General features: G+C 36.5%; 1 protein-coding gene across 3 annotated transcripts in view; it reads left to right on the top strand.

Annotated features, from left to right (window-relative positions):
* Nucleotides 1-15,000, top strand: part of LOC143020765 (5-hydroxymethyl-dUMP N-hydrolase-like) — a 20,661-nt gene that overhangs the window by 1,114 nt on the left and 4,547 nt on the right. The window contains exons 3-4 of one of the 3 annotated variants that reach the window (XR_012965934.1): nt 4,525-4,635; nt 5,770-6,087. Coding sequence is in view for 1 of the 3 variants with exons in the window: in XM_076177502.1 (XP_076033617.1) it covers nt 4,525-4,635 (111 nt within the window). In the remaining 2 variants the exon portion in view is untranslated. Of the gene's footprint in view, nt 1-4,524; nt 5,440-5,769; nt 6,088-15,000 lie in introns of those variants that run through there. The other 2 variants (XR_012965933.1, XM_076177502.1) reach the window with 2 other exon arrangements.

Raw genomic sequence — 15,000 nt, 5'->3', positions numbered from 1 at the left:
GAGGTGCATCTACAGATTTCTTGACAACTCCTCAGACATGGTCTTTAATCTGTTCCCATGACTGTGACACCTCCCATCCTGAAACTAAAATATTTGTCCATTTTATCTATTCCCCTTGATAACTGGTGTTATACCCTATGGTAATTGACAACTGACTGAACTCAGGGCATACAGAAGTAATTCCCAGGTGAAACCGCCCAGTTTAGAGTTTAATGCAAAGTAATTGTATGCAAGATCAAATAATATACTAGAAGATCAAATATATCTGGTTACTACAAAAGGTCTATGAAACTTAGAAAACAGTATAATAATTTATTATGATTGAAGATATGCCATTAAACAATAATATGTAAGAAAGGAAATAAGGAAGAAAAGCAAGCTGATTTACAGCTAAGCAAGTGAAATCCTTTTACAGCAATATAATGATTTGGCATTTAGATATATTTTAAATCTAGTTTTGTGAACTCTACAGTATATACAAATGGAACAATACTCAAGTTATACAGGTGTACTACCAGCCCTCAGGACCTGTCAGTCCCACTAGACCTTTCTCCATTCTAGACTTTCGTTTCATCATATACAAATTTGAACAATTAACAATCCAAAATGCAATTTACATATTTAGTCAATATTAATATAATTTAAGTACTTAGCTTTCATATAAGTTGCTATCTTGACATGCAATGATGCTATAATTACAATAATACTGAAATAGCATGAATCAACAAAAGAAAATGGAATTGGGGTTGGTATTTCAAGGCCCAACCATACAATTCCATAACACCTGAACATTGATCACATCACCACTTTCTCTAAAAAAATTTCAGTAATGGTAGGTCTAGTGCTTCTAATCATATTACATCTGTCAACACTGGAACAGAGAAGAGAAAGAGGTGATTTGTTGATGCAAAGGGGAGATTGTATGAAGGAGTGATTGTACCAACAGCACTGTATGGGCCAGAAACATGGAACATAAGAGAGGAAGAGAAGAGGAGTTTGAGACGAGGTGCCTGAGAAGTATGGTACGGGTTACTAAGTTGGATAGAGTGAGAAACGAGGAGGTGAGCAGAGTGGAGATGGAAAGGGAATTGGGAGATAGGGTTGATGAAAGAGTATTGGGATGGTTTGGACACATGGAGAGAATGAGTGATGATTAGTAAAAGAGGTGTGGAAGGAAGGAAGGCAGAAGTGGGTGGAAGGAGTGAACATGAGGCGGCAACCAAAGATGTGTACGGATGGGATAAAAGGAGCATAGAGAAAGAGGGGAATGTCTGTTGAGGAAGGACAGGAGAAGAGAGAAGATAGGGGTGAGTATAGAAAGGTTATGTATGTATGTATGATGCTGTGATGCATGGAAGAAGGGTGTGGGTAGGGGATGGGAGGGGTGAGGGAGTATGTGTGAATGATATTTTGATGCATCCCAATGAAATTTCTCCCCGTCTTCTCTTTTTCTGCATGAAGGAATGGAGATGGGGGGGGGGGCTGCCAATTAAATGAAGCGGCCTTTTAGTGGATGTGCTGTGTCTTGCTACATTGCCTCTGACCCAAGGCGGTGTGTGAGATGCAGGGATGACTCGTCACCCAGGAGGAGCCAAGATAAGAGGGAGCGAGGGAGGGGGTTGAATGGGAGTGGAGTACGTGGGGATGGAATGGGTGGGAGTGGATTTTATGCCTTTGTATTTGGCTACCTCCCTTGTCAGGGGGAAAGAGCTGTTGGTATATTTACGTATATCTAAAACATAGAATTTTGACCATAATCCATATGAAGTATGTCATGGCATACAAAACATCATACATGAATATTACATGACATACATACATATACCAAAGGCTTTTTTCCCCTTATAAGGAAGGAAGCCAACATTACATGACACACTATAGAATCATGGAAGTCCTTGACAGAGAAGACTTATTAAAGTGAGATAAAAGAAAAACAAGGGGACATGAAAAGAAACTCAAAAAGGATAGTTATAGAAGAAATCTGAAAAAAAAAAGTGTGCCACACGGTGGTGGATGTCTGGAACAAATTGAATTCAACAATAGTGTGTGCAAACACCATACAAGAATTTAAGAACAAACTAGATGTTGCAAGATACAAAGACGGGTCACTATGAGCATAGCTCCCCTTCCCGTATAATACAATAATATAAGCTGCCCACCTTCAGACATTATCAACACGTGTTTTTCTCCAAAGGTGGGCTGACATTCAGGCTCTGGGCTGGGCCCAAGATGTTTTTCAGTCAGTTTCAGTGATATTTCTACTACCTTTTCTCATAAGGATATTTGATATGCAGTGGCTACTTTTTTCTTCCCAATATAAGCTAGTGACATAGAAACTGTCTCATACAAATACATCGCAGACAACAGTCCAAAATTTCTTTCCAGAGAGATCTATAGGAAGGCCTAAGGTTGTGTTTACACTGGTTGAGTTTGGGCCAATTCTCCTGAACTGTTATGAGTTTTTTTTTAGTTGAAACTACTTCGGTTACAATCTATTGTTCTTCCAGTGTTCAGATGTCGAATTACCCATTGTGTCATATTATATTGAGACGCTGAATGGTGAATTGAAAGGAGGTCAACATTTATGAGTGTTAGACACATTGTTGAAGTGTTCTTTGGTCATTTAAGAAAGATTCAAGCAAAGTCTTCCTCTAGATATTCAAATTCACAGCATTTGGCGAGAATCGGCCCAGTCTCTCTCAATGTAAATGTGGCCTAAGGATTAATGCCAGTCGCTGTGAGGCCGTAGCTTTCCAGTCACTGAAACTTGAGGCAACAGTTATTATTGTTTGACCTATGGTCTTTATAGAGGGTGTTACCAAGTAAAATTTGTGAAAGCCATCATTTACCCACACAGTTTTGTCAGACTGCTTAAATTGAGGTTAGGGTGGGTAATTTCTTGTATATTTTGAACTGATTAAACCCTTGTTTAGGTGCAGCAAAGATAGCTTGATAGCATGATATTACACTTTTGTGGATGCACACCAACAAATAAACCAAGCTGAAGAAATATATTTGTATATATTACTTAATTTACTGTATAGTCTGTATGCTTCAAGGAGTCCATTCAACCTTAGCATATGTCTTTCTCTCTCTCTTACTTCTCATCTGTGTACTCTATGAAATTGTTTTTATTATATTCTGTATATAGTAAAGGAAACTAGTACAATGAGTGTAAAAGGGGCTTTGGGGAAGAGGGGAATGTCTGTGGAGGAAGGAAGGAAGGAAGGGAGAGGATGGAAGATAGGGGTAAATGGAGAAGGGTTGTATATGGATGAGGTTGTGATGCATGAGGTGGAATGGGGGTTGAGGTAGTATGTGTGAGAAAAATTTGACGCAGCCGGAAGGGATTTCTCCCCGTCTTCTCCTTTTCTGCATAAAGGGACGGAGAGGGTGGGTCGCTGATTTAATGAAGCGCCCTTATTGTGGGTGTGCTGTGTCTTGTGACTGCTTCTGACCCAGGGCAGTGGGTGAGATGCAGGTATGACCCATCATCCTGGAGGTGCCAAGATGAGAGAGAGGGTGGAGGGGAGTGGAGTGTATTAGAGATGGAATGGGTGGGAATTGGTTTTTATGCCTTTGTTTTTTTTTACATACATATACCAAGGCTTTTTCCCCCTTACAAGGGAGGTAGCCAAAAAGGAAAAGGCATAAAATCATTCCCACCCATTCCATCCCTGAATACACTCCACACCCCTCCACCCTCCCTCCTTGTAAGGGGAAAAAGACTTTGGTATATGTATGTACAATGAGTATCATATTTTAGGATCACAACAACGATTACAACATGGGATGAAAAGTGCTGCCATGTGTCAGAGAATTTATTTAGATAATTGTCTTAATCCTAAAAAGTGATACACATTGTATTATACAGCTTCCTTTACTATATACAGAATTAAAAAAAAAATATTCAGATAGAACATATTGTACTTACGTATACTAAGGACTTTTCCCCCCTTAACCAGGGAAAAAGCCAAAGTCAAAAAGCATAATTCAATTCCCACCCATTTCATTCCCATCCACCTCACCTCCCTCCTTCTCATCCTTGTTCCTTGTGGATGATAGGTCATCCCTGCATCTCGCCCATTGCCCTGGGTCAGAAGCAGCAAGATACAGCACATCCATAGGAAGGCCACTTTGTTTAATTGGTGACCCCCCTCTCTGTCCCCTCATGCAGAAACATTGAAGATGGGGAGAAGTCCTTTAGTGCTGCATCAAAATATCAATCACACATAACTACTCCATAACCCCCCCCCCTCCCCCACATAGAACATAGATGGGAAATAAGAGAGAGAGAGAGAGGCATGTATTAAGGTTGATTTTGTAGAATGGCTTGTAGTAAATCATGATGTATGCTACACATTAGAATGCATGTAGAATGTTTTTTGTAGTAAATATAGCTTCATGGACAACTGTTACTATAGAAGAGAGAACCAAAACAAGAAATGTTTTCTGTGACAAGTGAAGGTAAAAGAATGACCATATTTGTAGTCATAGATGAGTTAACATAAACAATATTTTCAGTCATAGTAGCAGAAGTGACTCAACCCTCCCTTGGTGTCGGATATGAACTTGGTCGAGGAGTGGAAATGAAAAAGAAGATCCTTTGTATGTATCGTCCACAACCAGACAAAAGTAAGATATTTTTACATCACTTGTTGTGTGTGAAAAGTTTTATAGGGAGATACAAGTACAAGATTGGAGTCAGGAAGTGGGTTTTGCTTCTGATTACCATTTAGGGTCAGGGTTAAGACACTGTACAAATGAAGAAAATTAATTGTATTTTTAGGGTTCACAGAGGTCCCTAAATGTTATGGTTTTGTGTGTGTGTTCCTAGTGTTGAACAGTAAACATGTGTATATTTATGTAATTATTAATTCAGAAGGATTATGTGCCTTTTAACTTGGCTACTTCCCATATAAGGGGGGGAAACCTTTGATAATATAGATTTTTTTTTTTCATTATTATTTATCTATTTATTTTATTTTTTATTTTTTTTTTATAGGAATAAGTAGGTGAAGACGGCAGTGTATAGTATGATGCTGGAGTTGTTTATTTACTAGTTGTTGAAAATACAGTTGTTACTCTGTTCCATTAGACATTTGTCTGTAATGTTGCCGCACACATTTCAGCCTCTTAAGTTGCTTTGATCATAACCACACGTTAGGTGTGTTGATGGGGTAAGGCGAACAGTAATGGACGATTCTTTTGCTACCTACATCTCGTAGGACCGTCTCAAGCAGATACTTGTATCTTTGTGTTCAATTTAGGAAAAATCTCACTGATCAGCTTTTTCCACCCATTACGAGGGTTAGCCTTTACAATAACCCACGATTGGGAATATTGCATCCTCACTGTGCAAAGGAATTGTTTTTAAGCTATCTTCACTTGGGGAAACCATACTGAACAATAATTTAGCAGCGTCACCTTGGCAGTATGTAAAGTATCGAAAGGTGTACATTTTAGGTTAAATATTTTGCGAAAGCGAGTGTATGTTGTGCGTTTGTGTATAACTCGGTAATTTCACACGGCACGATTTGCATTATATCATATCGTACATTTGCCCAGGAAGGTAAATATTATTTCTATTCGCAATTCATATATATATATATATATAATATATATATATATATATATAGATATAGATATATATATATTTTTGTTTATCTTTTTATTTATCATTTTAGTTATTTTATCTGGAAATGTACAGCTTGGCCAAAATGGCGAAAGTACAGTGCATGCATTATATTTTAATGACTAATTTCCTAGTCCATAGGTCCCAGTTCCAGTGATTTTGGTACACCCTGTAAGTTTCGCTGGAAAAAGTGAGTCTTGGGCCTGATAAACCTATTTGAGGTTTTTGATAATTGTAGTTTAGCATTTCCCCCGTAACTTAACTTAACCTCCCAACCCATTCCTAATTTGGCAAATCATTGGTAAATCATCCTCATAGTGATGCATTCACTTAAATATTTCAAATGGGTTTTACTTTCCAAGGTATTTTTCTTTTCTACAGGGTAGCAAAACAAAGCGAGCGAGTGTTGTATGTCTTTTGTTTGTCTGCCTCTTAAGTCCCACCTTATTTACCGACCCCAAATTATGTAATATGTTGGTTTTGTTTAATTTGATTTCCGTGTGGGTTGGTTTTCTTTTAATGTTTTTGTTTATTTTTTTTATGTTGGTTTTTATATTGTTTTTATATTCAATTTTGATTATCTTCTTGCGTATAGTCTCTATACGGCGAATATTTGACTTATCATTTTCTGTAAGTCTACTTAGGAGATCTCTTATATTGGCCGACGTTTCGGAACTCTCTTGTTCCATCAACACAGAAAACTTGACACAACAATTCGCCCTGGAAGATGGAACAAGAGAGTTCCGAAACGTCGGCCAATATAAGAGATCTCCTAAGCAGACTTACAGAAAATGATAAGTCAAATATTCGTCGTATAGAGACTATACGCAAGAAGATAATCAAAAATGAATCTTCAATAGCTTTTAACCTCGTCTGCCTGCAAGAAAATATACATATACATATACATATACATGTACATATACATATATAGATTTCCGTCTCTTTCATACATATCGTTCAATTGGCATTAGCAGTGTCCACAATGAAAACCATTATTTAGCAAAGTCCCCCCCATCATGCAATTTTAGTACGTTTTCTATGATGGTAGAGGATACACAAAGAATGTCTAGGGAAAACTAAAATTTTATTCATCAAATTTCAACAATGAGATACTTTTGATATGAATACATTTGATCATGTAGGGTTACTGATTTAACCTCTTTATTCGTTAGAGTTGATTAGTTGTCGTCTTAGTTTGTTTTTATCTCATTTTATTTTTATTTTATTTTATATATCACTTTAGTATGTAATCAGTTATTGATATATCTATTTATTTGCTTATTAGTTTTTACTTGTTTATTTATTCATTTATTCATTAGTTTGTTTAATTATTAATTTATTTTGTTATTACAGACGTTGTAAAGATCAGCAAACTTAGAGTACACATGTAAAAATAATCTTCTCCACATATTAGATTACAAAGAATAGTAACTCCTGAATTGAGTTGTAAATATAAATCAACCCAACATAGCTTAACGAAACCTAACTTTGCTTAACCTAACCTAACCCACCCCAACCCAACCTAATCTAACCTAACCTAACCCAACCTAACCCAACCTAACCCAACCTAACCTAACCCAACCTAACCCAACCCAACATAACAAAACCAAGTCCAACCTAGTTAACCTAACACTAACTTAACCAAACCTTATCTTACTAACACTAACCTAACCTAATATAACATAACCTATCCACCTTGAGTGAACCGTGGAGATGTGTATTTTCTTATTTATTTATTGTCTACTCATTTATTCATTTTCAACTCATATAAATAAATTAATATATATATATATATATATATATATATATATATATATACATATATATATATATACCATTCATTTCTTCATTTATCAGTTTATCTACATAGTAATTTATTTATCTGTTTATTTGTTTCTTTATTCACTCATTTATTAATTCATCTATATTATTATTTATCTATTTATTTACCTATATATTAATTAATTAAATAATTTATTAATTAATTAAGGTATTTATTCAATCATGTATTCATCTATGTATTTTCCTATATACATCTATCTTCATATATACTTAATTATCTATTAATTTTATTATAAATCTATTTATTTATTTATTCATCTTATTCATTTATTAAGGTATTTATTTATTAAGTTATATATCTATTCATTTACTATTTATTTGTTAGCATTTTCATATATTCATTTGTTCATTTATTTATTTATTTACCTATTTAATTATGTGTCTATTTGCTTATTTATTTGACTTTATTTATCTATTAATTTTTATTACTTATTATTATTACTTATATATTTATCTATTTATTGATTTATCTATTTATATATTTATTTACTCATTTGTCTTATTCATTAATTTGTTTGTTTGTATATTTATCTATTTATTGATTGACTAAAATACTTATTTATTTACCTATATATCTATTTATTAATTTCCTTTTTTATTTGCTATAGTAGAGTTCTGTCACCTTCTTAAGGTGAACAAATGGTTACATATCATTAGACCTGCGAGCGTCAGAAAAATACTTGAATAGGAAAACAGAGGAATAATTAGAATAGACGGGAAAAACTGACAAAAACAATAAAAAGAACGGATGGTTTCCTCTCATTTTCACCCCAAATAGGAACATAAACTACGCTAAGCTGGTAACCCCTTAGTAATTCTTTTTGATGCCGTGGGTCGCTGTCGACTGTGCTAGTTAAGCTTTAGTATCCTGCACAGGTAGTGCAATGTAGTTCAGTTCGAAGCTTTAAGAATCATTTAGATAAACACCTAAGCAATATGCTGTAATGATTATAATTTATTTTATATTATTTGTTTTTGTTTTGTTATCATTTGTCTGTCTGATTTTCAATTATTATTAGTTATATGTCCATTTGTTATTATTTACTATTTACCTGTTTGTTTATTATTTAACTATACCTATGCATCTATTTATGTATTTTATTTGTTATTTACATTGTTATAGTTTTTATTTATTGTTTTATTATTATTGTGATTTTTTTTTCGCATCCGACCTAGATATGGGCCAAAAGGTCTCCTGTCGGCATGCTCCGCCTTTGTAATCCTTTGTAATCCTTTGTAATCAATCTTCTTACATACTTTATGCTTCCATATCTTGTACCCCTACAGCTGTTGCTATGCTCGCGTTCACTGATCTCGAATGAAGAGATTACTCGAATCGGTTATCTTTGGTCATCTTCCTGTCCAACATAATTAGGAGAACACGTCCATGATGACTAAACGTAAGATTAGCATTCACCTACCTGGGTGTACATGACGCTAGAGCTTTAGTCATGTAATACAATTTTTTTTAAGTAGATTATGTAACACTGGCGTGTAATACTAAACGTGAAAGGAGATGAAAACAGAGCTTCAAAAGGCATCGTATAGGGTAGTGAGTGAGTGCATGTTTTATGAGGATATTTAGGGGTCTAGTAACGCATCCTTATATATCACAGACATTCAACGTTATTTTATGATTGAATTCTAATCTCCACTCTATATATATATATGTGTATATATATTTATATATATATGTATATATATATATATATATATATATATATATATGTATATATATGTGTGTGTATGTGTGTGTGTGTGTGTGTGTGTGTGTGTGTGTGTGTGTGTGTGTGTGTGTGTGTGTGTGTGTGTGTGTGTGTGTGTGTGTGTGTGTGTGTGTGTGTGTGTGTGTGTGTGTGTGTGTGTGTGTGTGTGTGTACATATATGATAATAATAATAATAATAATAATAATAATAATAATAATAATAATAATAATAATAATAATAATAATAATAATAATAATGATGATAATGATAATGATAATGATTATAACTATAACAATAACAATAACAATAACAATAACAAATCTCTGGCCATCTTAGGAACCCGTATACCCCAACGACGAGTTCTGGAATTCCAAAGCCATGAGACCATAAGGCCTACACTTGGCAGTTCCATGACCATTACCACCTATCTCCAGTCCCACTAAATATATCTCTTAACTTTGACCTCAGAAGCTTCTTCCTCGGCAACCTTTCCAATCCAATGACCCCAACTGATGTTGGAATGGAATAGAAACCTCGTTAATATGACAACGGCTGAGGTGGTGATTAGCCGTCAAAGACAGACATGCAGCTAACAACCAATTACAACGGCTAATGAACAAAGATCAAAGTTATCAAGTGGTAGAAGAGGAGGAGGAGGAGGAGGAGGACATGGAGGAGGAAGAGGAAGACCAGGAGGGAGAGGTGGAGGAGAAAATGGAGGAGGAGGAGGAGGAGGGGGAGGACGAGGAGGAGGAGGAGGAGGAGGAGGGGAGGACGAGGAGGAGGAGGAGGAGGAGGAGGAGAGGAAGACCTGGAAGGGGAGAGAGAGAAGAAAAAGAAGGAGGAGGAGGAGGAAGAGGAAGACCAGGAGGGATAGGTGGAGGAGAAAATGGAGGAGGAGGAGGACGAGGAGGGGGAGGAGAAGAAGACCGGCAAAGGGAGAGAGAGAAGAAAAAGAAGGAGGAGGAGGAGAAGGGGGGTATGAAAGACGAGGAGGAAGAGGAAGACCAGGAGGGAAAGGTGGAGGAGAAAAAGGAGGAGAAAGAGGAGGAGGAGGACGAGGAGGTGAGGGAGAGGAGAAGGAGACCGGGAAGGAGAGAGGGAGGAGAAAAAGGAGGAGGACGAGAAGGAGGAGGAGGAGGAGAAGGAGGAGGAAGAGGAAGATGAGAAAGGTGGAAACGAAGAGTAGAAGGAGGAGGTGGAGAAATGAGGATGGCGAGGAGGAAGAGGAGGACGAGGAGGTGGAAGAGAAAGATGAGGAGGAGGAGGAGGAAGAGGAAAAGGGGTTGGAGAGCAGAAGACGGAGGATAAGGATGAAAAATAGGAAGAGAAAGAGAAATGGAGAAGGATGAAGAGAAGATAGGGGGAAGGGAGATAGGAGGAGAAGAAAGAGGAGAAGAAGAAGGAGGAGGAGGGGAAGGGGACAGGAAGAGGATTAGAAGGAGGAGGAGGAAAAGAAAGAGAAAAGGTGAAGCATGAAGAGAAAGGGAGAAGGAATATAGGAGAGGAAGAAAGAGGAGAAGAAGAAGGAGGAGGAGGAGGAGGAGGAGGAGGAAAGAGGACTAAAAGGAGGAAGATGAAAAAGAAAGAAAAAAAAAGGAGAAGGAAGAAGAGATAGTTAGAAGGGGGAGAGGAGGGGGAGGAATAGGAGAAGGAGGAGGAAGAGGAGGAGGAGATGACAGAGGTAAGGAGTAAATTGGACTCCGTAGCTCATTAGGAACCAATCCCGCCTCGCCTCTTTAATGCGGAGACCCGAGCTCGATCCCTGATTACCCCCGTTGCTTCCTCTCACCTCAGCCAACACAAAATTTCCAAAAGATGAAACTAACACAGTAGTTTAATCTCAAACGCCATTTTCCTTATATGATGATTAGGTTTAACATTGCAAACTTCCCCTTTCAGGAAGCTGAAACGGTGCCCCTTACAGAGGACTTTGTAGCGTGAAATTTGATTAGTCATACCCTTGGTCCAACTCGTTGGTGGTAGAGTTCGAACTGCTGTCACCTCGACCTCCGCCACAAGTAGCGACGCTTTAATCCGGTCGGCCAGTGAGCATCACTTTTTGTTAATTGGTGAAATATAATCAACACGGTGACGCAGAGGCTATGGGACTTTGGCCAGGTAACCTCGTTTCGGTAACCTTATTGAAGGTGTTTAATAGAATAAAAATGCGAAAAGAAGTGAGGAGCTGAGAGAGTGTTTGATTTATACATGATTTAGAGTATACAATTAAATGAAACACATATACACGTACACACACACACACACACACACACACACACACACACACACACACACACACACACACACACACACACACACACACACACACACACACACACACACACACACACACACACACACACACACACACACACACACACACACACACACACACACACACACACACACACACACACACACACACACAAATCTGCCCTTGACCTAACCGCTAGGACCGTCATCGGGTCGGTCCACTGCACGATTACTGAGATGACCGTTGCCTCAGTCCTGGGTCCAAAGGAATTAATATACGAAGAGGAAATCAGACCAGTTCTCACTGTTGTAGATAGTTTGTCCAGGAAAGAGAGAATGAGACGCGCACTCTTGCACTCGATTAGTTGTGGGTTCGAATCCCGCACTCCTCTCCGATTCCCAGCAGTGACCCAACAGTCTCTTAATCGCATAAGGCAAAGGTGACGCCTTTGTCAGCAGTTACTCAGCGCCTTCTGGCGTAGGCTCCCCATCTATGTTGATAGATCAGTTCAATAATCTGTTTCCCTTGAAATAGCAACATTTGGAATCTCAAATTTATGTTTTTTTTTTGTTTGTTTTTAGAAGTTTACAAGAAATTTCCGACCTAATTATGTGGAGAACTCTCCGTGGGCTCTTCTCGTTCTAAATAGCGGATAGTTCCTGACTTTACGAAATATTAAGCGCTTCCGTCCTTAGGGAGAGTATGGAACCAAAGTTAGGTCGCAAAGATTTTTTTTCTTTTCTTTTAAGAGAAAGAGGAGACGTCTCTCCAATTGAAAAAGATTCTGAGTGACTGTGGTCCGTAGGGGTGTCACCAAACCCGATGAATGAATTATGGACTACAAAAAACATAATATCAATCCATATGGGACAGCCTAAAGAAAACCAGTCTTACCAAAATCACCCAATCATTTGAGTTTGAAGACAAAAAATCATCAATCCAACGACACAAATTCATCAATCCAGACTCTGCCAATCTTTATGGATGGATGGATGGGGGGGGATGACGACAGGTGGTGATAGATATGGAGCTGCGTTGTGTAGGCCTTATGGTCTCTTGCAGCCTCCTTCATTCTTATGTTCTTCTTATGTTGTGTTCTTGTAAGCGTCAGAGGAATGGAATAAAACACGGGACCATAATACTTAATCGTTCATTGTCAACACCCTTATTTACGCTACAAGAACTTCAAAAATATATCAAATCTATTTCATTTACAAAACAGACTAGGAATATACTGGTTGGATCCCGCCGTAACAAATACGGCGTATTAAATATATGCAAAAAAGCGGTCGGTTGGAACCAATAATCATCTTCTTCCAGTTGAAGAACGAATGAACTTCAGAAAATCCGCGATCCAGAAGACTTCAGGAAGTTCTGGAAGTCTTTGTCTTTGTTCGTGACACAAGAGTTTCAGGCAAAGACTTCTGAAACATGATACTCGTAACGTGAAGTAAGACTTTTTGGTCAAGACAATTTTCTTTGTTGGACCATAACCACTACATATACATATACATATACATATACATATATGCATATATGCATATACATATACATATACATATATGCATATATGCATATACATATACATATACATATACATATATGCATATACATATACATATACATATACATGTACACATACATATACATATACATATACATATGCATATGCATATGCATATACATATACATATAAATATGCATATACATATACATGTGTTGCTACCGCACATGCATCTTTACGTCCTTAAATGTAAATATAACCATGCCGACTCTTATCGTCATCCACAAGGTGCTAATATGGGTGGGGTGGGTGAACAGGTTTCTATTGGCTTCTGATGGGGTTGTGTGCTTTCATTTGGTCACTCCCTTAAAGGGGAAAAAAAGACCTTTGGTACATACATTTATACTTTTACCTGAGGAACATGATGAGATTTCATATGATAATATTTGTCATTTCATTTTATTTTCTGTTTTCTTTTTAATCTAGTTGTTTCCACATTACACCCTAGCACACACAAAATCAAGACGTGTACATGACATAAACACAGATATACTTATACATTTCATATACAGAACCCATTTTGTTTAGGGCAAGCGGCAACATATACAAAAAGTCTATCTGCTACGTAGAATTTTGACTTTTATTTCGATTTTTATAAGTTCTTCATTTGGTACCCGTCTCCCGCATGATACCAAACAAGGAATCTATAAAGGAGAATGGATGATAGAAAGAGAGTTTGGAAAGGTGGTTACAGTTCTCAAAGTCAAAAAGTTCATTTGAATGTCTTTTGTGTATAAATGAAACAGACATTCTTTATTAAAGGGTACAAGAGTGTGGTAGGATGGTAACAATTCTCAAAATAAGAAGAATTATGTATTTTTTGTGTGTGAATAAAATTAATATTCTTATAAGATACAGGAGTGTTGAAAGGTGTTCTCAAAATAAAAAATTAGTTTCAAATGTTTTTTTATGTATGAATAGAATGGACATTCTTATAGAATACAGGAAGTTAAACATTATCCTCATTTAATAGTTAAATATTAAAAGACAGAAATTAAACTCATATAAGTAAATCAATGTTACAAAAAATATCTGACATATATCATCACTTGATACTGAAGTGTTGTGGCTGACTGATTGTCTGATGGATTGACAAATTGACTGGTTGATCGACAGATTAATTGGTGAATCGACTATTTGACTGGTTGATCGACTGATTGACTGACATAGAACCCTTTACGAGCTTCTTTAAAAAGGTACAAACACTATCATAACATTAAGTATTTACAATTCTTAGGTTCCTAGATTTCTTTTAGGTGTAGGAAAGGTGGGGCGGGATTGTTGACTGCATCTCAGTATCAGCGGGTCCAAGAAAAGTAAGGCTCACCTTATGGTAAGACCACCAGCAGGTAGACTAGAGTTATTACCATAAAATGAGTACGATTTTTTCTAAGACCCACTTAAACACAGTATAGTCTAATTGATTCTTTATCGTTTATTTATTTGTTTATTTATTTTATTTATCCGTTTGGTTGATTATTCATTTATAGAATTTTGTCGAGAAACGTATAGATTCCTTTATGGCAACATACCCCGGCTGACGAACCCACAATATTACCATAAACTGAGTCTAATGTATTTCAGACGCCCTGGAACAAATTACGAATATTTCATCATTTTCATTTTGATGACCTGCAATGTTTAGAAGGAATCCCAGCCGAACTCTATTTGAATTACGATCTTCCCTAAACTGACAAATGTTGTCTCAAACGTAAAGAACATTTTAGAACAAAACTTGAAGGCTATTTATATATATGTATGTATATATATATATATATATATATATAATATATATATGTGTATACACACACACACACACACACACACACACACATATATATATATATATATATATGTATATATACATATATATGTATATATATATGTGTGTATATATATATACATATATATGTATACATATATATATATATATATGTATATATATATACATATATATATGTATATATATATACATATATATATATACATACATAT

The sequence above is a fragment of the Oratosquilla oratoria genome, chromosome 40 (genome assembly GCF_046742065.1).
Source record: "Oratosquilla oratoria isolate Oo_2021 chromosome 40, ASM4674206v1, whole genome shotgun sequence".
Taxonomy (NCBI): Eukaryota; Metazoa; Arthropoda; class Malacostraca; order Stomatopoda; family Squillidae; genus Oratosquilla; species Oratosquilla oratoria.
The sequence above is the reverse complement of the archived record's forward strand: the minus strand, read 5'-3'. Positions and strand labels throughout refer to the sequence as shown.